The sequence below is a fragment of the Rhipicephalus sanguineus genome, chromosome 6 (assembly GCF_013339695.2).
Source record: "Rhipicephalus sanguineus isolate Rsan-2018 chromosome 6, BIME_Rsan_1.4, whole genome shotgun sequence".
Classification (NCBI taxonomy): domain Eukaryota; kingdom Metazoa; phylum Arthropoda; class Arachnida; order Ixodida; family Ixodidae; genus Rhipicephalus; species Rhipicephalus sanguineus.
Genome location: NC_051181.1, coordinates 87,958,699 through 87,985,596, shown reverse-complemented (window position 1 = coordinate 87,985,596; position 26,898 = coordinate 87,958,699). Strand labels below are relative to the sequence as shown.

The 26,898-nt window shown below is 44.7% G+C and overlaps 1 protein-coding gene across 1 annotated transcript in view; it reads left to right on the top strand.

The window, feature by feature from the left end:
- LOC119397406 (sodium/iodide cotransporter-like) overlaps window positions 1-14,608 on the top strand; it is a 30,981-nt gene extending 16,373 nt beyond the window's left edge. The window contains exon 4 of the mRNA XM_049416553.1: window positions 14,505-14,608. Within this exon, the coding sequence (XP_049272510.1) occupies window positions 14,505-14,608 (104 nt within the window). The remainder of the gene's footprint in view (window positions 1-14,504) is intronic.
- The last annotated feature ends 12,290 nt before the right edge of the window (window positions 14,609-26,898 follow it).

The window sequence follows — 26,898 nt, the reverse complement described above, 5'->3', positions numbered from 1 at the left end:
CCTCGTCTTTCTCTTCATCTCCTCGACACATGTTTGGGACCCGTTAGGATAGCATCTATCGGTACCATCGAATCAGACATTCGATATTCAACGATACCAAAGTATTCCGCCGCGCACGATACTGAAAGCGCGCGGCACTGGCAGAACAGTGCAGGCTCCAGTATGTGCCAGCGCACGCCAGTGAGAATTCCAGCGTCTCCAGCGTTTCCCAGTGAGCGCCAGCTTCACAGCGGCAAAGCCAGTGGCTCTACCAGTGTGACCCAGCTCTTTCCCAGAGCTTTCACCGGAGTCCCAGTGAATTCGAGCGTATACCAGTGTTCCCAGTGCGGGCCAGCGCCGAAAAACGTACTGGTATCACGCTGGGGGTATTGGAACGGCGCTGGTTATTGCGATAGGAAATGTAGCTGACCTGGCTATGTATTGCGTATAATCCCAGATATGGGGATCTACCAGAGTCATGAAATGATGGTTCGGTGGTCTCAAAGGAACTGCAGTGAATACCAGAAGAGCAGGAGGTTCAGACAAGTTGAAGGACGCTGCGCTTCGCCTCAGTAGTAAAACGCGGTTGCGTAATCGGGCCCCGTTCCCATCGCCTTCTCAATCGGTAGTCTCCCTTTGCTTCTCTGTGGACACCTCAACAATGCCGCAAGGAAAGGAGCGTCTGTAGGGGCAACATTGGCCATTTCAAACTATCCTACAATGCCTACTGCAAGTACTGTTGCGAAGTGCCCACTACACCATAATTCTTTCTTTTGCGAATCAGCGAAGTACCATTACGCCCCCGTAAGGAAACACGCGAACCTACGCAGCTGCTCACTATGTTGATGCTTTCGTTGCTGGTGATGATAAATATTTCTGAGCGCTTTGTAATGGATGGATCTTTAAACCACTCAGTCGTTGTGAAAAAAATTGGGGGACGCTTAAGCTTCGCCTTTAAGAGTTGAAACGCGATAACGATATCCTGCCCCTAGTGCGCACTTCGAACACTACGAGTGTTTAACAGAGTGCGCGCAATAAGGTGTGTGCCTTATGTAATGGGTAGCATGCTTTATACCAGGAGCAATTATTCGTGAGAAACTTTCGAAGCTGCGATGCACCCACTACGTGGTCTTAAGGGAATACGCGTAGTAATGTGTGTCCCTTTTGTAATGGGTGGCTCTCTTTAACCACCAAGTCGTTATGATATTGACGTGGTGTGACGCCCGATGGCAATGTACGCTTGTACCACGCAATATTACTGCGATATTATATCTCGTACTGTGACACCTGTATACAGGACGCGTATTTTTGGGAAGCATGAAAGTTACTTTCAGTGCAGCTCCAAGCAGAGGCGTGGCTGTGTGGTAGAACACCTGCTTGCCACGCAGACGGCACTCGAACCCAACATTTTTATTATTTATTTTATTTGCAGCTTTTTCGATTTTTCGGTCACGGACAAGATGATGATTTTTCGCTCACAACCAACGGTGCCGGCGCCGACGCCGACGGTGGAATTTCTGCGATACGAGCTCTTTAACGCTATCGCGTTAAAACTTGTCTTCACAAGTGGCGTGATTCCACGCTTCTGCCACGCAACAAAGCAGACTCCTCGCATTATATGACATTCGTGTAGAGTTCTTTCCGGAAGCAGTTCAAGGGAATGGCGTGGCTCTGTCTTTGACATGTTACATGCGCCTTGAAACACTCAACCTACGGTATACACACAATAACGATTGATTTTATGAACGTTATCACCTTATGCCGATAGAGACCAGAAATAAGGTAAAAAAAGCATGGCTGTGTACCAGAAGATCTGCTTGCCACGCAGAAGACGCAGAAAACGAGGGTTCGATTTTCACTCGAAGGGACCTTTTTATTATTAATTTATTTCATCACTCTCAAATTTCGCTCACGTACAACGCTGATTTTTGACCCACAACTGGCGACGCCGACGCAAGCACTAGAGTGTCTGCGAAATTAGCTGTTCAACGGCATCCCATTAAGAATGTGAGTAATTAAGAAAATTCTGAAAGCAAGAATTTCGCACAGTAAGTGCAAGAAAGGACTAAGGACAGTTCGCTGAGAGAAGGCTCAGTCCAGTCGCTGACATAATGATGTGTTCATTGTCCCTCCAGAAGATGGGACGGTTAATTACAAAATTTCGTAGCAGTTTAATGATGATAGTGGAGTCCCTCTTAAACAGACACATTTCTTTGGGTTAAGTTAACCTTGACTTATTAACTGCAATATGTAGGATATCGTTGTTTTTTCGGACTGAGCACCGAAGAAACCCGCAAGTAAAATATAAAGCGGGCATATACTACTTTCAATCGTTTCTTTCCAACAGTGCAGCGTTAAACCATGTGAAAAAGCCCATAAAAGCACACCAAAATATAATAACGAATCTGACCTGATTCAGGAATTACTGACAGGTTTCTAAACTTCCCATATAGCGCTACTGAATATCCTTCCACCTTGTATTTCATCTTCAATTTTCAAGCAGTTAAATTTCTCTGCAGAACTTCGTTCACAGGTATGCTTCTCCTGGTGCTGCTTTATTTACTGACGTTGTGCATGGGAATATCGCTGACAGTTTGGTTCCGTGGCTGCGACCCTGGCCTTCTAGGCGTGGTCAAGACAATTGATCAAGTGGGTACTGAGCTCTTCTGATTGTCATTATCGTATTAGGCTTGAAGGCACCCAGAATGTTTGTTATAAGGGAAGCTATCTAGTGAATAAAATATAATCACTAGTGACAACTCCAACAAGGGCAAAATGTAATGAGGAGATTGAGCAAGTGATGAGAAATCGTGGAACAAGGAATGCCGCTGGAAACAATGTTCAGACAAAAGGACTTGTTTTCGTCATTGCAGCGAAAACAAGCAATGTCGAATGATTTGCTTTACCGGCACTATTTGTCCGACGATTTCTTATGACAACATGGTTTCTGCATGCTCATGCGTGCTTTCGATGTTCCTCTAATGAAGGATGTTCCTCTAATAGGTGCAGGCATTCAAAGCCACAGCGTCAAGAGCATGACAACCCAGCCAGATGGTGCGAGCACTGAGTTATCAAAATAGCCAACCTGTTCATGTGCTCCCGTAATTTGTCAAGTTGCTTCCTTTTTCCGCGTGATACATTTTACAGCGAAGTTGTTGCAGCTAACCGTAGTTTGTGCGGTGTAAACAGAAAAACATAGAACCGGCAAACATAGAAAGCTAGGAAAGAAAAGCGTAGAAAGCTAGGGAGACGGCCGTAAGCTCACCATGAGCGTGGCATGTACATCATGCTGTAAATGAAATGCATGTCATGATTGTCATGTGCCCACCTGCCATTAGCGTTCATCATACAAGTCGCGTCACGCAATACCAGTTTTGGTGTATATCAAGCTAGGGAAGCGGCCGCGAGCGCACCATCTGCACGGCATGTGAATCATGCTGTACATGAAATGCATGTCATGATTGTCCTGTTACCACCTGTCATTTGTGTTCAACATACAGCCGAGTCGCGCAGGTACCAATGTTGATGTATGTCAACCCATCAAAACATCTGCGAGCAGCCGATGAGCGTGGCATGTAAATCATGCCCAACACGACATGCACGACATGATTGTCATGTCACTACCTGTCATTTATGTCCGTCACACAGTGACGTCATGTATTACCAATTTTGGTGTATATCAATCTAGCGAAACCACCACGAGTGCACCATAAGCTTGACATATAAATCATGCCATACACGACATGCATGCCATGATTTTCATGTTGCCACCTGCCAATGATTTTCGTCATACAGTCCCGTCACCAAATACTACTTTCGGGGTCCACCATGACCATGGCATGCAAATCATGTTCTACATGACATGCATGTCATGACTATAATGTTACCACCTGTGATTTATGTTGTTCATACAGTCACGTCATGCAATACCAAATTTTGTACATGTCAAGATAGCGCAGTGGCCGCAAGCACACCATGAGCTGGGCATGTATGTCATGGCGTACGACAGGCATGTCATGACTTTATGTTATTACCTGTCATTTATTTTCGCCATACCTGATATGCTTCGTCGTACCAGTTTCGGTATATATCAATATAATTAAACGGTCGCGAGCGCCCCGACACCATGTCATGCAGATCATGACAGGCATGTCATGATTGTCATTATACGACCTTTCATTTATATTCGTCATGTCATCCAATAGCAATATTACCGTTCTATCAAGCCAGCGAAACAGCCGCGAGCGCACCATGAGCATGGTATGTAAATCATGCCCTAGACGACATGCATGTCATGATTGTCATGTTACCCCCTGTCAGTTATGTCCGTCGTACAGCCACGTCATTCAATACCAATTTGGTGTATATCAAGCTAGCGAAACGGCCGCGAGCCCACCATGAGCATGACATATATGTTATGCCCGACACGACATGCATGTTATGGTTTTCATGTTACCGCCTGTCATTTATATTCGTTATACAGTCACGTCATGTGATACCAATTTTGGTGCTTATCAACCTAGCGAAACGACCGCGAGCGCACCATGAGCGTGGCATGTAAATCGTGTTCTACATCACAAGCACATCATGATTTCCATGTCACCACATGTGATTTATGGAGGTCATACAGTCACGTCATGCAGTACCAAATTCGGTACATCTCCAGATAGCGAAACGGCTTCAAGTGCACCATGAGCGGGGCATGTATGTCATAGCGTACATGACACGCATGTCATGATTTCATGTTACCACCTGCCATTTATGTTCGTCATACAGAAATGCTTCGTCGTGCCAACTTTGGTATATATCCATATAATTAAACGGCCGCGAGCGCCCTGAGAACATGTGACGTAAATCATTCTGCACATGACATGCGTGTCATGATTTGCACGATAGGACCTGTCACTTATGTTTGTCAGACAAGCTTGTCACGCCATATCAATTTTGGTACATATCAAGTTAACGATACGGCCGCAAGAGCACCAAGGCCGTGGCATGTAAATCATGCCGTTCATGACATGCAAATCACGATTTTCATGTCATAACCTACGATATATATTCGACATTCAGTCAATTTGTGCCATACCAATCTTGGTATACGTCCCATTAACGAAACGCCCAGGAGAGCACAAAGTCGTAGGCGGATAGATAGATAGATAGATAGATAGATAGATAGATAGATAGATAGATAGATAGATAGATAGATAGATAGATAGATAGATAGATAGATAGATAGATAGATAGATAGATAGATAGATAGATAGATAGATAGATAGATAGATAGATAGATAGATAGATAGATAGATAGATAGATAGATAGATAGATAGATAGATAGATAGATAGATAGATAGATAGATAGATAGATACGCTCAAAGTCTCAGAAGTTCGCAAGGAAATGCTTCGCATTTAAAAGTCATCATTGCAGTCACGATTTCCGTCCAACAACGAATGAGCTCTATTTACACCTTAAACCCAAGCTCACTTCGTGCGATATATACTGTGAACACGCTACACAAAATGATCCACCGTGCATTTACCAATGCTATGATCGCGCAGAACATGGCTCTTATACAGTTTTCAAAGTGTGGTCCTAGACTAGAACACCCTCCCCAAACAGTTCCCAAATTATTCCTTCAATAAAGCCCTTCTTCAAAGTGTAACATGAATATCTTAAGCCGCTTATCTATTTCTGAAGACGACTAGAGATTTATGTGCAACTGCCGGCAAGTCTGTGACTTAGAGCTATTTTTCTAAGACTACACAGTCTCCGTTTTTAAATATTTGTACTTTGCGCTATTCATTTTTATGCATGTTTACTGCTTCCTGTTATGCTCTAATAATTGTTTAAGTCACACTGTCAGAGCGAGTATACAAAGCAGTGGATAATTTTCTTGCTTTTGCTGGGCCCTAATAAAGTGATTATGAGAAGTAGCATATAACACTCGCTGATCCACAATTCTCATTTCCAGCGTCCTGAAGTTGTGCCCATAAAGTGCAGCTTGCGATGAACGAGATATTTGCTAACTGTTGAGCATTGATAAGAAAAATTAATTTTCTTTTACTCAAAATACCACCTAAAGAATTTTGCGTGTTATCCCAATGACGGCGTCCCGTTTGCTAAAGTGCATTGCGTATGCTTTCGCAGAACATTTCTTAGCGGCTTTTCGCCATCGCTATCTATTACGATTTCAATTACAGCCAGTTGTTATAGCCCGAACTCAGGACGAGGACAAAAGGCACACGAAGACAAGCGCTAACTTCCAACTAGGTTTATTGTGCAGAACACTAAATAATATAAGTGACACAAATCACGAGTTGAAGTTCAATCACGGTGTTCAACTTTGAACAAATCAAACTCGAAGGGCACAAGGAAAAGCAGGCAGCCCATGGTCAAAAGACCTATGGCTTATGTTCATATGTTATGTTCTTATGTTCATATGGCTTATGTACCTTATGTTCATGAAGTAGCGCACAAACTTAAGAACGTGGTTAACAGGTACAATGTGCCTGTAGTTTTTCCTGCGCCACGTAAGTTCGCTAGCCTATGCCCACATATTTCTAAACCACCGAGGGCCTCCACATGTGGTAAAAAACACGCTCCGAAGTATGTGGATTGCTCGGTGGGCGTGGTGTATTAAATCCCACTTAGTTATGGTCGGGCTTACATCGGCCAAACTGGTCGGTGTTAGAACGTCAGAGTTAGGGAACATGAGCTGTCACTTCGAAATAATTCGGCTGCACATTTCCCTGCACATTGCCATTCCTGTTCTTGTGAGGCGAGGTTTTCAAGCGTTTCTGTTCTTGCGGAAAGCTCAGATGCTCTGGTCCGGGAATTATTGGAAGCTTTTTGGATGATGAAGAAAGGCGAATTGTGTCTAAGTGACACATCAGTGGTCTTGCGCATGTCTCAGTTACAATTTTGCTCGTCGTTGCTTGATTAGATATGCCTTTCTATTGACCTCGTCTTTTTTTATGTGTAGTGGCTAGCTGATGCAGTGTGGTGTGCGCATGTGTAGTGCGGCAGTATATATTTTCTGCGTTTCTTCTGAGAATAATTCAGTTGCGAGTGACGCTCTTTCCCTGTGCTTCTTCGTTCTTCCTGCGGTGTTTTAGGCGTCTCTATTTTTCCTCATCATGTGATCAATTCATGGTACGTAGAATACGCTCAGTAAATATAGAATGCGGGGCTTTTCTGTATTTATCATTCTCCTTAATCAAATTCCTTAAGTGGAAATCCTTATAAACGTAATTTACCATTAGTCGCGTTGCATGTAGTTGTCAGCCCATATTTCTTTAAAGGTCTAGGATTTGCTTGATAAGTGCCTGTTGGCTGTGAAGCGTAATCGTTCATAGCTAAAAATTATCAGTCATGTGGCACAGGAGATACCAAGAACCTGCGGACGTTTGTATTCCCAAACGACGCAGCGTTACGATAGTTGGTAACTTTCACTGATGAAACATGTTGCGCATAAGATTAAGACCAAATATAGACGGAACAAGATAGAATGGGGTGCTATGTACCAGTCACTTCGTGAGGAGGACGAATTAGAGGAAGAGATTGTCGACAGCAGGCATGAACCAAGCCAAAAGGAACTAAAAATGAAGCCGGATCACGTTGCGAATTCTACGATGAACACGAGGAGAGAGCGCTTTGTAGGTGGTTCTTATTCAGAAGACCATTTCAAGTTTATTTTTCGCACCGTACGCAATACACTGCATATAAGAAAGACATTCTTGAGATCACCGTCTTGCCAATAGCTACATACAATTGAAAAAAGCAATGAGATATGAGAGTTTTGCTTTAACACTGAAAGCAATCTGTGCAATTGAACGTAATTGCTATTGATTTTAAGGTCAAGTCAAATTAATCAAATAAGTCAAAATTTATCAGGTCATAGTGACTCAGGTGAGATGGGAAGTGTGCAGGACAAGCGCTGTTGGCCGGAGTTTATTCTAGCAACATCTACCCGCCATTTTTCTCCGTGACCGGGGGGGGGGGGGGGAGGGGGTGATTCAAATTATTAACTCGTACGTTGGCTAGACTGCGCAGATTTTTTATATTCACAAAAGCTTCCAATCTGAATTTTCGGCTGAATATATAAGTGTATAACCCGTGCCCCTAACGATTCCTCAACTACAAAATAAGGGCAGGATGCATGCCGCAAAATGTGCATTCAGTATGCGCCTACTGCACATTTGCTGAACCATGTGTATTTTATTAACATTAGTAGCCGTCGTTGTACCCCATACGGATTCGCGATAGTTTAGACGAGAGCTAAAAAGTCAATGGCATAGCAGAAGCTTAGCTTTTATGAAGCAAATATCGAATCCGACCTATTACCACTGTCACCCGAGCTAATTTTCACGAGTCATATGTTACATAATTCCAGCCATGTTCTCGCAAAACATTTCGCCGGGGCATTTGAAATGGCACACAATTTCCATTCTGCGAGTACTCAGTAATATATCTTAATATGTTTGAGGTCGAAATATAAAAGGCTTTGCTTTGTTTTGTTTCGTTATTATACTATGCGGCATTTGCTGCTGACCAACTTTCTAGCGTTTTCTTTGTTTTGTTACAAGTTCTTATAAGCTCGTTATATCATGCCCTGAAAGAATATACAGGTATCATCGGTGTATGTGATATATTTAGCCTCATTGAAATTATTTACAATGTCGTTAAGATAGTCGATGAATAACCATGGTCCCAAAATACTGCCTTGTGATAAACCATACAGACAACCGGAATAAGATTTGTTTATGCAGTTCACACTCGGCTTCTACTCTGTAGGTAAGAGTCTATAGGTGATAGGGAATATATGTTCATGAAGATGATTTCCCAAATGTAGACTCCAGAATTACTGAAGTTTTCTAAAACTTCGTCTATTACAGATCCTGCCTTACTATAGTCAACACATACTTGGTGCACGTGCCCGGCTTTCTGGGTCTATTTCTAGCTGGGGTCGTCTGTGCCTCAACAAGGTATGACGTGCTTTCTGCAAGCGGAAGCAGTAACATCTTCACGAATGCTTACCTGTGGCATCGTAAAAGCGTTTATAGATTGACAGGCTTTATTTGCGCACATCACGCCACAAAAATTAAGTATAATTTCGCCCAAAAATTGACCTTCTCATAATCGATACTACAGCATTGTTCGGCGGTAAAGTAAAATCAATTGACGAAGACAAACAATGCAGCCTGGTCCGTTAGGTGAAGTTGATGGAGAAGCTTGAAAATGTGATTAAACTTGTACGACGTGCATTTTCGTCGCGTTTGCTCGTAGTTCTTACAGACATCCGGCACTCACTACTTTACCGGCACTCGATAATATATTAACGGAATCATCACGCTTGTCCATGTATTACTAACCTACCACTAACGCCGATTGTTTCCGCTAGGCCGCGTTGCTCTCGTTAAGAAATCGGAGGACGATTGACCCACGTATTCTCAAACGAGCCTCGACTTGAAGTTCGTCCTTCACTCGACCGAGTTGATCACAGCGCCACCGCCCGACTAACAATGATGCTGCGATTTCCAAGAATTGCTGCCTGTTATCGCTCATATGCAGTGGACCATTTCTTCTTAGTAGCGGCGCTACCATCGCCATTTTCGAGTCAAGGTGGAGCGTTGGGTTGAGGGACGTTCTAGAATACGGGGGTGAGCTTCGCCTTCAAGAGTAGAACGTGATAGTATAACCGGGCCCCCTACGCATCGCTTTATCATTTGCTAGCCTGCCTATGGTTTTCGGTGGAAGCCTCAACCGCGCCGCAAGGAGACGTACGAATGTGCGCGTAACATTAGCCGATTCAAACTATCCTGGAATGCCTACTGCAAGTACAGTTGTTAAGTGCCCACTACGCAATAATTCTTCCTTTTGCCAATGAACGAAGGGCCCACTATGTGTCCGTAAGGCAACACGCGAATATACGCAGCTGACTCACTTTGTTGATGCTTTTGTAGCTGATGATCAATAAATATGCCTGAGCGCTATGTAATGGGTGGGCCTTTAAAACACATAAGGGTACTTGCTTGGGCCAGTTGGTATATATTCATTGTTACGTTATTGCGCACCACTTTGAGGACGAAGACTGAACCACACGAACATAAGCGCAAACTTACAACTGAATTTATTGCACGGACACATGATGCTTTTATACAATCGCGCACCACAGTAATCAACAAACAAAATGAAAACACTTACAAAAAAAGGAAGATATATATAAAAATAATATTACAATACTGATAGACACTCATACCGATGAATCACGCACCTATCGCATATCCCTGCATTACATATTCAGATATGTTATTTCCTTCTGCGTTAGTCCCAAAGATGCCATACTGACGCAGTCATCCCCCAGGCGAACAATCTCGGACGCCTCAACGATTTCCCGAGTCATCTGATTATTTTGCCTAGCGACAACCTTGGTTTCACGGAACTTCGGCTGGCATCCGCAATCTCGGCAATGCAAGCCTAGGTGTCCTTGCACCGATTTATGCACATTGTTGTTGTGCTCCCGCAGCCTTTCATTTAGGCACCTTCCCGTTTGGCCTACGTATTTCTTTCCGCATGTGAGAGGAATCTGGTACACCGCTTTTTCGACACAATTCGCAAACTTGTTTCAGTGTTTAGTTGTGCAAGCACTTGTTCCCGCACCTTTTCCTTTCTTACGTTGCAAAGTGACGACAACTTACGGTGTGCCGTAAAAACTACTTGCACTCCTACACGGCCCCCAATCTTTTTCAGGCGATGGGAGACGTCGTGAAAGTACGGTATCGCAGCGGTCCTGCGAAAATTCCCTTTCTCGCTCTGGGGTTTATTCTGCACTTGCTCCTTCTGGGACTTCTTGACCTGGCTGCAATAGAGAGTTAGCCACTGCCATAGTGACATAAAAAAACACCCACTCGTTGCGCAATTCACATGTTCTGGCGTCTGGGGCAATTCCCTGCTTCTGCGACGCAATATTAAATTCGTTGAGGAAACTCCTTCTCTTATAGAACATTCACAAAGTGTTTTCTTCCGAAGCAGTTTCAAGCAATAGCGCGGCTTTGTGGTAGAGCACCAGCTTGCCACGCACGCGGCCTGGGTTTGATTCTTACTTGAACCGAACTTTTTATTATGTATTTTATTTCCATCTTTCCCAGTTTTTCGGTCACGGACAAGCTCATGATTTTTCGCTCACAACCAACAACGCCGTACCAAAATTTCTGCGCAACGAGTTCTTTAACGCTATCGCGTTAAAGTGCTCATACTTATATTACGCTGATATATACTTATATCATACTTATACTACGCTCATACTCATACTAACGCTGCATATTTATTGCACATATGAATGTAATTAACAATAAATGCACCATTACTACACCTACCCTGTTCTGAGGTGTAGCAAGTCGTGTTTGCTTTCATATCGTTTGCGGTTAACTTCCAATCATACACTTGCAGCTGGGATGACTGCGTATGCTACTAGAAATATTAGCGATCTGATTTCCAGCGTAGCTCACTTGAATACGTTTTTTGTAAATTATTACTAAACTACAGCCTGGGCGTTTGATAAGCGCGAGATCTGCACCGTTTAACAGCGAAAGCTGTTATGAGATCCCAACAAGGGCCGTTTTTGGCACCGTAGTTGTCCGCCGCCGCCAGTGTCCGTAACCGCTATTGCGCCAAATAACGAAATAAGAAAAAAAATATGCAGGTTTTAACGGGGTTCAAACTTGGGCCGTCTGCGTGGGAGCCCAGTATTCTACTTCAGAGCCATGCCGGCGCTACAAACTGCTTTTCAAAAAGACCCTATACAGGCTTCATGTCAGGAAAGAACCACATTAACACATTTAATGTAGCGTGGTAGAAAAGTAAAATAACAACCAGGCGTCACACAATGAGAATTGCGCAACGAGTGGGTTGTTGAATGCTTCCAACCCATTACAGTGGGCTCTGCCATAATTCTTCATCGTTATCAGCCGCAGCACCAACAAAGTGTACATAATACCTTACATGTGTTTAGCGGGTACCATGGTTCTCCGCAGAATGACGAAAAATGTCATAGTGGCTACTTCCCTCCTTCACAAAATATATGATTATTTACAGCGTAACGGGTTCCTCCCAACTGCACTTTATTGGTTGCCAAGGAGCCTGAAACGCCCCCATGATTCATTTCCTCAGGGTCTCAATAAAGTTCTTCCCCTCTGTCTCTTTTTCTCACGTTAACGTTTGTTATATAACGTGGCAGAAGAGCGAAATAACGACTGGGCGTCACACAATGCGAATTACGGAACTAGTGGGCCGTTTAAAGCTTCCAACCCATTACAAAGAGCTCAGCCACAATTATTCATCATCAGCCGTCGCATCAACAAAGTGCGCATAATGCCTTAAAGACGGTTCCTCGCTTCTCCGCAGAATGACGAATAATGACGTAGTGGGTGCTCCCCAACTTCACAAAAATTATGGTTTTCGGCGTAGTGGGCATTTGCTAGCGTACTTGCATTAGTAGCCCCAAGAGAGTTTTTAACGGGCGCTAGAAATGCCACTCTTCCAGCTTTTGTTGTATGTTTTTCTTTCACGAATGTAACTTCTTGAAGCACTAAAGTATTGTGCATGTGTTAATCTTTTTGTGATCTCCCAGCACGATATCTTCTACAATAAATTCTCAGGCGACAATACTCTATGTCGATGTCATATCTCTTCATTTCAAGAATGCTGACCGACACGTGGTATGGATCACACGATGCACAGGTAAGCTAGTTCCAAAGCTATGCATTTGTAGCAACGAATTGGTACACAAGGCCAATAAAAGTACTTGATTGACTGATTGTTTAGCTTTCAGGCTGCGCTTTGTATTCAGTCGTTTTAGTCTAAACCATGGGCTTTTTTTCAGAGTGGTGTAGAGAATTACAAACTATATGTAAATATGAGTATGACGGATACATTTAGGTGGAGTAACGACACTGCAACACGTTCGTGTTGTAGTGGCATTGCAGGAAAAACTTTAGCGCTTTTAGGTGTTCTAACATTACAAAGGGTGCTGTACCGAGTACTGTAGCCTCACAAAGGAGGTAGCCGATGGCTAGGCTAAAAATGGCAGCACCGCACATTTTCGTCCTATGAGAACAACTGACTCCTATAGCATTACGCCGGCAGCAGAAACTGCAGCTTCCGGCGTGCCCACGACGGCACTTCTTGACCTGTCAAGGCTTCTTGCCTAAGATGTGAAGATTTCTTGCATAACCTGTGAAAGCCTTATGCCTCTCGTCGCGCCACAAATTGACAGTCGCTTCAATCACAAGAAAGCACGCCACTGTCGTTCGTAATATCCTCGTGAAAGCTAGCGCTGTGAGGCGTTCTCTCATATCTTACCACCTTCTGTATCAGCCTAGGGGGTGAAAAAAAATGTTGTACCATTTCATCGCTGTAACTGGCAGCAATTAGTCGTTGTGCGCCTTCTTCGCGATGGCTTCAGCCCTACCGTCACGTTGCTTGTCGATGCACTCACGCTCTATCACACAGACACACACACACACCACACACACACACACACACACATGGGCATTTTACGCGTCTCATCCCCAAAGTCTCCGAGACGTTTATAATTTCTCGTTTTAAAATGAAAGCTTTATACCGGATTCCAGCTAGTTGTCACTGACGTCATTTCCGTCGCGGAAATGGCGTCGGTAAAATGCGCACGAAGAGATGACAAAGAAAAAGATTCGTTCTTGGAGATGACGCAGGCATAGAACGCACTCCCGCTCGGTTTGCGGCGATAGGTGCCGGGCGCTCTACCCACTGAGCTACCGACGAACACGCACGAAGTTCTGCAAACGCACCTTATATCTTTCACACCTTCTCCCTCTCTGCGCTGTCGGTTAGTAGGCGAGGTGTCGCCGTCTACGAATGGTGAAGTGAAGCGTCATGACACTAATCAGAGTCAACAGAGATCACTTTGTAGTCTCAACGCTAACGTGCCTCGATGCACGCGCCCCAAACACGCACATCAAGGAACCCTATTCCTCCGTCCTGAGGCTGTCGGTAAAACGCAGCGTGCATGACGATTCGATTCGGTGACGACTCCGTTATTGGCTTTGACTTTCGCGTCGTGTCAGACTGTCATGGCTCGTCACCAGCGGCGTTTCTTCGCCGTCTACGGCTTCGAGTGCGATGGCGCCGACTAAACTGCAATAAGCGCCACAGAAAGGCGACACCGTCGACGGGCGAATCTACAGGGAGCCGAGCACTCCGCTTCCGAGCAACCCGTTCCCGTCCCTTGCGACTACTCGGCCATCCTAAACTATTACACAGGACTCAGGCAAACTTACTCCCTACCACATCGAACAATAAATAAACAAGAATTGGTCAGCTGGAGGCAAATTCAAACCGGCATGTTTCCGAATTTGCACACATTCAGTAAAATGCATCCCACTGCATACTCTTCTAACTGCCCATGGTGCCCAGCAAGAGCTACCCTGTACCACGTCACGTGCGCATGCCAGGCCATTACAGCCTTACCCCCAATACAATATCCAACAGCGGAGCGATGGGAACAGCTGCTGGCCAGCGAGAACATGGAAGATCAGATGAGTCTGACTGACCGGGCCCGTAGAGCGGCTGCTGCAAGCGGAGCCCTGGACTGAGGGCCCCCCCCCCCCCACCGCAAACCAAGAACCTCCGAATACCCGGAGCTTCTCCGCAGAAATTCTGCTGATAATGTTTTCACCACCACCACCCCCGCCCAAATGGGTGCTTTCGTGCAGCGAGAAAGCGCCAGCGCGCAGCGGAATGCCTTTGCGCATTCACGGCTCAAGCTACGAACGCTGCCTCTCGTGTTGCTGAAGCGCCATGTGAGATACGCATAAGCACGTGCTTAGATTACCCTATTACTGGGGAGAGCATACCTTGCCATTTCTCTCCTCACGGTACGACGATTTGCATGAGTGCAATTTGGAATGTCAACATTTATTATCCGTTTGTCGATGCCATCTTCGCGCCGAGTTTAGCCATATGCTGTGTCCAGGTGTTAACTACTTTAGCTACCGCAACGGTTTATTCGTAGTGCTCTTAGTGCTCGGGTGTGTTCGCAATCATCGTAGTGCTCATTACATTCGTTTTTATTGTATGGGTAATATCAAGAATGGTTTCATATGCTTAAATGCTTCTTAAGGGATATCAGTGTCTGTTGAAGTTTTAAACAATCCTTGGAACATGGGGTGCCACTGCAGCCAATGCTTCAACTAGAGAAATTGTCTTCTTTAAGAATTCACTTGCAGCTTTGAAGAAGAAAAGTCCGCTTCTCGAAACGTTGTCTCCAGCGAACCCCATATTACAAGGATTTTTCACAACTTCAAAATTCCATTTGCCCTTGAATTCCTACCATAGGTGTCTGTTGACTTATTGCTGCGTGCTGTTGTTGCAATCTACGGTTAACAGAAAGTACTGCACCAAAACGCAAAACCGTCAGAAATTGATATATATATAGCGTTGTTCGTACCTCAAACATACGACCATGTCACCGTGCTGTGCTTTCGCAGATTTGTTAGCTTCAGCACGCTGTAATATACTGAGCAAATATCAAGTAGACAAATAGCTCTTTTGCGAACTAATCTACTGATTTGTACTTTTTTCAACGTATATCGTTTCACAGCCCTCATTTTAGGTGTAATGACGACCACTTTCAGCACCCTCTGCCTGTATATGGGATCCTTAACAAGGGTAAGCGCAACCACCACAAATAATTTTCCGCTAAAAATTTAAACGAAACTATATCAATTGCTATGCATTTCGCTCTAACTATAATAAATGTTTTCGTACTTCGTCCATCTACCATTGCCGGTTTCTATATGCCATCATTTTTATCGATTTACACTGCGTAAAATGCATGATTGCTAATTTCAAAATGTTACACATTGCTAAAACCGATATCATAGAAGGCAGCAATATGACCGTTCATTCTTATGGTCGGAACTGCACGTGGCCGAGCGTACGTCGAAAATAAATGCTAAACTACAGCTAAAAGTCGGATGCAAATGAAGCTCTATAACTCAGTTTTCAAAACGAGAGTCACATGGAGAACCCAGTCTTATGCACATTTTTTGTTAACATCGGCCTGTTCCCAATTATAAGCTGTAGGCCTTGGTAGCCACAAAAAGTGTTTATGAAACTTTGGAGGGGCCCCGAACCACTTTTTTATGTAATCATCGAATTACCGCAGTGTGACAATTCGTTGCCTCACCAGTCGATTGTCGCGAAACTTTCTCCAATCTGTCAAGAACTAGTTGAGTTAAAGGGAGTTGTAACACGCTTGAAGCGCTTTCTCTCTTTTCTCGTCCCGACGAGCGCGCTTGAGGCTACGCAGGGAGGGAAAGCACGGGGGAAAGAAGTTACGTCATTTCGGTTCGTTGCCTTCAGTTCTCGTGATGAAACACAAGCACTTTTTCTCTTCCGTTGCGATGCCTCTGCGTGCAGGCAGCTACCTTGTAATGTTAGCAGACTCTTGAGCGCAGCGCCGGCACGTTTCGGCACCCCTCGGCAAAAAGCGCCTCTTATCCATACGCCGCTTTTGATTTCTCTCGGCCATTGGCCAATAGCAGACTATCTGCTGATCGACGTCAAAAAGCAGGTGCCGGCAGCTCCGAAGAGCGTGAACACAGGCCTCTGCATGAGACGAAGGTACCGCTGTGAAAATGGCAACTTCGTGCTCCGCAAGACTAGTCGCGCAAGACGGCACGATTTTGCTGAGCTGTTTATAGCAGTGTCTGGTTTCCACATGATACGTTTTTTCACCAAGCACGAGAGGTGGTTCACGGTCACCTTAAGAGTGGTTTACGCTGAGGTGAGGTCAGAACACACCTTAAGAATTTGAATCGGCAGTAACGACCTGTCCGGTCTTGAAGTGCCGTCTGCGCTCAGGACTCTGCTTTTCTTTTCGTTCACTTCCCCAAGACTCTGGTGCGCTTTCCCAGCCTCAGGGTGAACATGTTATCCCTAGTAAATAAAGGTCAGAGTAACCTCTGCCCTCGAGCTGTGAAAACGTATTTTTTAATTCCGATTACACTGCCGACAAATGCGTAGCATGACACCTCAAAATGTAAACACGCCACTATATGCACACACAGCTATAAACGCATTAAAATTTAGCCTAGAATTAAATGCGCAAATTTTCAAAGGGTGCTATAGGTACACTATGCAGTTCAAAACCCAAAAGACTCGTCTCTTTTATGCTTACAATAGGATGTCTTGCATCATTAGAATGAGTCTCTGTACTTCTTCACAATATTGGACAAAATATGTCACTATATGTGCAGATACTGTGTACATGGTGACATAAATGTAGTACCAAGGAAGCGATCACGCTACTTTGTTCGCATCTCAGCTCCACTCACTCTCACCTTTCTGGCCCACTAATGTGCCTCCCTCACCCTCACTCAAGCATATTCAATCGCTCCCTGATGGCTCAGGTGCCAAACCCCCCAAAACGTTAAAGAGGTTACGTACAGTGCAGCATGAACAGAACTGGAGGTACCAGGTAGCTCGGCGAGGGTGGGTCATCGACTCATTCACGTACAAGCACCTCAGTGAGCTCGATTTGTTTTTGCACTCTGCAGCAACCGCCACTATCTTGTGTCACATTCTGAGGGTTAGATTGTATGTTACGTACTAACATGTTGCATCATTCACAAATTTTCATTGCAACGCTCACAAGAGAATGTCGCTCATATCACAAACTCTGCACTCTTTCTGTTTTTATTCTTCTAGGCACTTCTAATGGTGTATTCGTCAATCACAGCTCCGTTTGTGGGGCTATGTCTACTGGGTGCTTTGTTTCCATTCGTTCATTCTAAGGTACGCTAAGTTTGTTCGTAACCACTGGCGTGGCTCTGTGATAGAACAGTAGATTTTTTTTCGTGCAATTACCAAAAAAAAGACAGAGAAAAGCTCTCGTTCATTACGTAACCGGCCTAAAAGCTTACTAACGCTGCCTTTCGCATTTCCGCCATACTTGCTAAATCTCGCGTAAAAATATCATGACAATTCAGCATGCGATGCAGATTATTGTGTTTGCATCACATACTACTAATATAATTACCAATACAGTCTCCCACCACTAACGGCAAAGAATGTTTTACCATGCCAGTCTCGTCTTACCGTGCCAGTACATAGAGCCTGCACACTGCCAATATGACTGAAAGGCGTAGAAGTGTTGCTGTAGAAGTCACTAAACGATCACGCTAATTGCAATAGATAACTTTAAACCACGGCGAGAAACAGGCATATTTTATTTCTGTAATGACATACGCCACTGCAGATTAAATGATCTAGGTAATTAAGCGGATATGCCCGCGAACCTTCCAGAATGCTGGCAATGTCAGCCCCCTGGAAGGTTCGCAGGACAAATATTCGTGTATAAGCGAGCAAATGGTTACGCTAATCAAAATGAAAAATATTGCTTCATAACGAGCAGCAGATGCAGTCCTGGTTTTGTCAGAGCATATATGACTCCAGTCTGTTCAGATTTCGTACTCAAAAGTTGTGTGCCAATGTTCCAGGGTGCTGGAATCGCAACGGTTTTCACAGCAGCATTTCAGCTTTGGCACATGACAAACACACTTCGAAGTGGAAGAACACCTCCGAGGATGCCTGTGTCATTGGATTACTGTCCTGGAAACCACACGTCGAGCATTACACCTTCAAACACTAGCAACGTTTTGGAAATAAGGTAGGTTACAGTTAGTCCCACTGTGTGTGTTCCTTGAAAATATGGTGCAAGTACCACTTAACCCTTTCCCATATGTACGTGTTGTCTCATCAATGGTCTTCTGCACTGGAGCAATACTTGCCCTGTCAGTGTAAGTCATCTTGTGATCGCTAAAAAATTTAGTGGGACTCTTAAGTTGATATCAGTACGGCAGATAATGTCTTACCATGCCAATATATAGATCCTTCACACTGCCGACATGATTGAAAGGCGTAGAAGTATTACTGCAGAAGTCACCTAACGAACACCCTAATTGTAAGAGATAACTTTAAACTACGGCGAGGAGCAATTATATTTTGTTTCTGTAATGATATTCCTGTTTGTTATGGCAGCTGAGACACGCGTAGTCTGCAGCCAGTTCTTTCAGATTGTTTCCCCCATCAGATATAGCGACGCAGCGCCGATGAAGCGCAGGGGAGGGGTCACTCTCTCGCTCGGCGAGGTGGTGGCGCCCTCTCGCGCAGCCGCCGGAGTCAGGCGCATGCTTTCTAAATGTTTTTAGCCATTTTAAATTAAGTATTGCGATGGCTTCTTATTTATTTCGGTTAATTATATTATTTAGACATTGTTCACTCACTTTAACCCGACTGTGAGCATTGCTAGCCTCGCTATGGCCTGTAATGAGAGCCTTTCTGTGAAGGTGATGACGTTAAATGATATGCTCGCATGGACTACAAGCCGGGCCCTTAATTATATCAGCACCGCCGGAGGGCGCTAGAGGAAAGGGCAGCAGCGGCGCTGGGGAGTAGGAACAAAGCTTTAGCGATGGCGTGGGCGGGCGTTGTGTGAAAGGGCAACGGCGGCACTGGGGAGGAGAAAGGAAATGTCAGAGGCGGCCCCCGTAGAACGGCCTGGCAACGGTGGCACCAAGCTTGCAGCGCGCTCGCGCGCCTTGCATACATCCAGGCTTTCCCCTTCGGATTGTTATCAAGTTCTAAGCATCCCCCTAATTATTTAGCATAGTAATGTGTTATACTTAAACCGTGATTACCTCCGTGCTCTGAGACTCAATGCCTACAATTCTTTAACAAGCCATGATCGCATGTACATAAAGCGATAAGCGGTGCAAATAACGTATAAAGAGCGCGTCAGGTCTCGGGCGGCAGTACTGTACAGATAACCGTACTACCCGACGAGCCCAATTTTTCTAAATGACCAGCTCGTCATTCTTTGTCTAGCCCTTTTATATGGAACTCCGCGGCTCTTCCCTTGCTTTGGGCCTATGAGAGTTACTTGTTGACGTCCCAGTGATACCTTGGATAAAATGTCAGCAACCGGCCAACGATTTTTCTTCAAAAGCTCTTTGAATGATTATTTATTTTGCATTGCAGATACGCGGAACCTTTTTCCCTACTTAATATATCACCCTTATGGAGCAGCTTCTTTGCTATTTTTGCAACCATATTGATTGGCGCCTAGTAAGTGCTATTACAGGTAAGGACGTCGTTCCTCTTCTAAATCTGTCATTGAGAACATGATACAGTTTACTTACACGTATAGTTTACACATAATTACACGCCATGTTAGCCTACAAAATCACGTAGACGCCAAGTGTAGTGGCAATGTTGCGTAACTTCCACCTAACTCAATTGTCCACTTGCTAACACACAGTTGTTTTAAATGCGAAGCATTTCTTAGCGAACCTTTGGCACTTTGAGCGTTTCTATCTACGCGTCTATCTATCTATCTATCTATCTATCTATCTATCTATCTAGCCGCCTACGTCTGGGTGTTCTCATGATCGCCTCCTTAACTTGGTGTAGACCAAAATTTGCATGGGAGGGTAAGAGGGTTTGACAAATATTATTGCCGGGTCATGACATGAATAACTTTAAAATCCTGTCGCGTACGTCGTCAAACCCTTTCCACTAGACACGTCTGGCACATACCCGTTTACCACGCTCCGCGGTGTACGGGTATGCGCCACAGGTGATTGACAGTTTATATCTGCCCAGGAAAGGTGAGAACAGACATTGGTAACTTAATTTCTAGAGCGTTAAGGAAGACCAACATCGGCAGCCTTGACTCAACGAATGGAAAGAATGAAAATAGGATCCTAGCAGGAATCGAACCCAAGCATTCCGGGTGGCAATCAGGTGTTCTACCACTGAGCCACGCACTGTCTATAAACTGGTTTGGAAAAACAGCCTACGCAGGCGTAATACCGGTGCAACGTCAATTGTGGTTGTGGTGCTGGCTATCTAATTTTACAAGAAAGCAATAAACACTACATGACACTCTTACAATCTGTACTCATACGACACAGGCGTCATATCAGATTAACGTCTGTAGTTCCAGTGTTGGCTCCGCTTTTATAGCAGTCTAATAAGCAATACGTTTGTAGGCAAGTAGGTAGTTTTTTTGTTTTTTTTGTAGGCAAGTAGGTAGGAAAAGTAGGCAAGAAGCAGGCTGGAGATCATGCACTTGGGGAATATGGCATCGGCTCTAGAAATGCCAGAGGGGAGTTACTAGTAGAGTTCGCAGGACGCAATAATTTACGGATCTTGAATACCTTCTATAGAAAACGGACTACTCGTAAGTGGACGTGGAGGAGTCCTAATGGCGAAACTAAAAATGAAATAGACTTCATAATGTGCGACAACCCGGGCATTATACAGGATGTGGAAGTAGTTAAGAAGATCCGATGCAGTGACCATAGAATGGTAAGATCTAGAATTCAACTAGACGTGAGGAAGGAACGGCAGAAACTGATACGCAAGAAGCCGATTAATGAACTAGCTCTGCGAGGGAAAGTACAGGAATTCAGAGTTTCACTTCAGAATAGGTACGCGGCTTTAACCGAGGAAGCCGACTTTAGCGTTGACGCAATGAATGATAATCTGACTAGTATCATTAAGGAGTGTGCAGTGGAAGTCGGGGGTACAGTCGTTAGACAGGACACTGGTAAGCTATCCCAAGAGACGAAAAACCTCATTAAGAAACGTCAAGCTATGAAAGCCTCAAATGCAACAGACAAAATAGAGCTGGCGGAGCTTTCGAAGTTGATCAATAGGCGTAAAGTAGCCGACATAAGAAAGTATAATATGGAGAGAATTGAGCATGCTCTAAAGAACGGAAGAAGCCTCAAAGCTACGAAGAAAAAACTATGCATAGGCAAAAATCAGATGTATGCATTAAGGGACAAGGATGGCAAGGTCACAACCAATATGGATAGAATAGTTGAGGTAGCGGAAGAGTTCTACAGAGATCTGTACAGCAGCCGAGACAGTCAGGATGATAACGTAAGAAGCAGTAATATCCCAGAGGAATCTGACATCCCACCAGTATTAACAGGAGAAGTAAAGAAAGCCCTAAAGGGAATGCAAAGAGGCAAAGCCGCTGGTGAGCATCAGGTAACATCAGACCTGTTGAAAGACGGTGGAGAGATTATGTTAGAGAAACTGGCCGCCCTGTATACGAAGTGCCTCTCGACAGGGAGTATACCAGAATCTTGGAAGAATGCCAACATCATCTTGATCCATAAGAAAGGGGACGTCAAGGACCTGAAAAATTACAGGCCCATCAGCTTACTGTCCTACAAGCTATTCACAAAAGTAATTGCTAACAGAATTAATACGACATTAGAGTTTAATCAACCAAGGGACCAGGCAGGATTTCGTACAGGCTTCTCAACAATAGACCATATTCATACTATGAATCAGGTGATAGAGAAATGCGCGGAATACAACCAACCCCTATACATAGCCTTCATAGATTACGAGAAGGCATTTGATTCGGTGGAGACATCAGCCGTCATGCAAGCACTACGGAATCAGGGCATTGACGAAGCCTATATAAACATAATGGAAGAAATCTACAGCGCATCCACAGCCACTATAGTCCTTCATAAAGAAAGCGACAGAATCCCAATAAAGAAGGGCGTACGACAGGGAGACACGATCTCCCCAATGCTATTCACCGCGTGTTTACAGGAGGTTTTCAGGGCCCTAGATTGGGAAGAATTAGGGATAAGAGTTAATGGAGAGTATCTCAGTAACCTGCGATTCGCTGATGACATTGCATTGATGAGTAACGCGGGAGACGAATTACAGCTCATGATTACTGAACTGGATACGGAAAGTAGAAGAGTAGGTCTGAAAATTAATATGCATAAAACTAAAGTAATGTGGAACAATCTTGGCAGAGAACAGCGCTTCGCGATAGGTGGCGAGACGCTGGAAGTTGTAAAGGAGTACGTCTACTTAGGACAGGTAGTAACCGCGGAGCCGAACCATGAGAGTGAAATAACTAGAAGAATAAGGATGGGATGGGGCTCATTCGGCAAGCATTATCAAATCATGAATGGTAGTCTACCACTATCTCTCAAGAGGAAGGTATATAACGGCTGCATCTTACCGGTACTTACCTACGGAGCAGAAACCTGGAGACTTACAAAGAGGGTTCAACTTAAATTGAGGACGACGCAGCGAGCGATGGAAAGGAAAATGATAGGTGTAACCTTAAGAGACAGGAAGAGAGCAGAGTGGGTCAGGGAACAAACGGGGGTTAAGGATATCATAGTTGAAATTAAGAAGAAGAAATGGATATGGGCCGGCCACGTAGCACGTCGGCAGGATAACCGGTGGTCATTAAGGGTAACTGACTGGATTCCAAGAGAGGGCAAACGCGTGAGGGGAAGACAGAAAATTAGGTGGGTAGATGAGATTAAGAAGTTTGAAGGTATAACGTGCCAACAGAAAGCACAGGACCGGGTTGATTGGCGGAACATGGGAGAGGCCTTTGCCCTGCAGTGGGCGTAGACAGGCTGATGATGATGATTCAGCAAGCTATATTGAAGCATTGCTCGACCCCGGAGGAACAAATAACGAAAGTTACATATGATATCCACGCCGTGTCCTCTTCACTTCTTACGAGGCTGGGCGATGGCCTCATGCTGACCGAGGATAATGCCAGATTGATTGACAGCCGCTTTGTAGACTAGGCTACGTAGGCCACATACGCCCAGGTAGTCTACGAATACGTCGACCACCATCCACTGATGTTAGTATACGTAGCACAATCCAGGCCTACCAGCCTCGACGGCCTATACCTCGCCAACGCGAAGGGTGGCTTCAGGTTCCGACATGTCGCCGGCTCTGTCGACAGACAATTTGTCGACGAAATGACCGAGACGTCCACAAATTCCAACAGCTCTACTATACCACATACTTCATGGACACCTCGTCACCACGATCACGACCGGATCCTGTAACAAGTCATGACCAGCTGCTGGTGCTCACTAATCACGGGGGTGATGCCCTTGTTCAAGAACTGTCAAGAACTTCTTGCACACATGCACAGGGGTTCGTGAAACGTGCGTGCGTTCTCGGGACACGTATAGGCACTACATATCAGCTTACCGCTTCTGGTGTTGGTAATGCCCAGGTTGCCATTGGCAGCGTTAACCAACCGTAAACAAATGGGTATATAACACATATGCGGCTCTTCAACATATATATATATATATATATATATATATATATATATATATATATATATATATGCGCATCAAATTTATAGAAATCTTTAGCGTCATTTTGTAACGTGTCGCTCAGTAAAAAAAGTTACGCCACAGTCACCTCGCAGTTCGCATAACATCGACTCTCACGCTACATGGGATCTGCCGAATTTTTTTAACTTTCTCTCGTAAGTCATATATTTGTACGACAACGTATTCCCTCCACGCTCATTTGTGTAACTCATCACAGGAAATTGTAGTATCATTTACCGGTGGCTGTAAACAATAACTGCCCTAAAGCCTCCTCTCTCTCTTTCTGTTTCTCTATGAACTTGGTTTTCCGTCAGAGCACATCAGCATACCAACACTCGCGGAATTATTCCCTGACATGGCCACACATTCTGCTTTGTTTGACATTGCAAGGGTGTATAGTGTACTGCACACTATCGCTGTCATCTCCATATGCCCTCATGTCTCCTTGTAGTTCCCTCTGTTCTTTCCTTGTAGACAGATTTGCAGGTATGATTCAATGATCCTCCGGCCACATTGCCCCTGTTCTAGCATAAAAAAATTATACCTCCTTTCGTAGTTTAATGGCTGCCGTCAAGATTAATGGCGATCGCTTTTTTTTCGCAGGAGAAATCAAAGAAACGAAAGCACAGCCTTCGTTATGCAGCCACGTTTTCATTCGATTGTGGCAAAAGCTGTCTAAGTCAACTAATGAAAGGAAACTTCATGTGAGTGCGAAGAGCAGTTGCTTTTCAAGGCCGGACAAGGTGACGTTATCAACTTATCTTCTAGAGTTCAACGTGCATTCACCTTCATAAGTATTGTCCATTATTAATTGATGTCTGTTGCATAGTAAAATATATGACGACCAATTTAGGTTTTATGTTTAATCCCACCCCCAATATCTATCCGCAATTTTTTTTAACACCTGGTAATGCAGGTTGTAGTGAATCATCATCAAGCCTATTCTTATTTCGAGGGTGTCGGTTGAACACAGGTCACAGGCCTAACATAACTGCTCCGTATAGCGTCATTGAAGCACAGAAAAGGGACAAGATGAAATTACAAGTCGGACAGTTGTTCTTGATATGTGGGTGGATGGCTCCGTCTTGACTCACATCTGTCGCCATGGCAGCTACAGCACGCGCAACACCGAAGAGCTGAATTTTCTGTTCTGATGAACTCTTGCAAGGTTACACTGTTATGCTTTATTTCAGGGGTCTCAAGCTCGCCTGATCTAGCGGGCCGCCGTCACGAAATTTAGCCTTGCAAGGGTCGGGACAGGAAAGAATGTAAAGCGGACGGGGGTCATCTAACGCTGCTATTTGAATGAAGGCCTTTCACATATCTCATGTATGGGTGATTTCCAATAAGGATTTGATGTCAAAATTCTATAAACATATCGACACCGTTCTTCATTATGACTAAAATCTGGACTCGCTGATTCTGATGTATAGTTTTTCTACCACGGTTATGTTTCAGCTCATTGTGACCGCATGGAGTGCCTCAAGAAAAAAAATGCTTGAGACCAGTCGCATCTGTGTATCTTACCCGAATAAAACCTTTTTATTCTCAACAGAGGAGAAAATAACCATTTAACAAACTCATAATACTTAAGCAAAACAGCTAGTTGGAATGAATTCATCTTTGAACAGTCTTGAGCGCCACAAACAGGGACGTCCATGTGTGCTCTTTTCTTTCGTCCCTGTTTGTTGCGCGCAAAAGGGTTAAAAGACCATAACAATTTATTCCTTGCGAATCACGAAATCACAGCTAAGTTTTAAACACATTCACTTGGCGCCTCGCGTCGCTTAGCTGCGAGGTGAGAAGAAATGCCTACATTAACGCCTTGTGCGGAGCTTATTCTCATCGTCAATCGCAGCTGTTGATCCTCGACCGGACTTGTTCACCTTTATCAAGGGAACAGTTGTTCGCACAAGTAGATACTTCCGAACGTGGCGATGATCCTAGCAGCCTGTCGACGTAGCGCCAGGCCGTGGCGGAACGCTAGCGAAAGGACCACGGGCCGCGTGTTTGAGACCCCTGTTCTATTTCATAGACAATAGGCAGCGCCCAGAAAGCCATACGAACGTACAGTAAAGCAAAAGAAGTACCACTACGTGGGTTTTGAAGTGTAATTGTTTTAGTCGCGAAGCACCTTTGGGTATCGGCTTGTCTGCGGCGCATCATCGTTTGCTGTCGCAGCGTGCATCATCGTGACCATTTCCTTGACTGCATCGTCATGTCCTGTTCATTTGATTGATCGCAAGAGAAGGCGCCACCGCCAAAGCACTCGCCGTGTGGCGAGAAAGAGCAAACGGCAAGATGACTATGGATACGCTCTTTCTGCGACCAACGCTGAACTACCAGCTCGCTAGGACCGAGAACGCGCCCTCCCCTGCGAGAGACAACGGCGACGTAGGTAGCGTCTGCTCGCGAGTTTCTTAAAAAACCGACTGCTCGTGCTGCACAAGCGTTCACCGGCCACCCCGTACATCAAGGCACTGGATGTTGACCTGCAATGTAGTGCCGCTGAGAGATTTCTCTTCTGCGTAGATGAACAACAAAGATTCGCCGCGCGCACGTCCACCTAAAGCGTACTGCGGGTCTCTGTGTCTAATCTTCTGTCTCTCATTGCCCATTAGTAGTATTTTTCTGTGGGAAACACCGGCGCACAATGCATGCTTCGCCCCTCCACAGGTTTC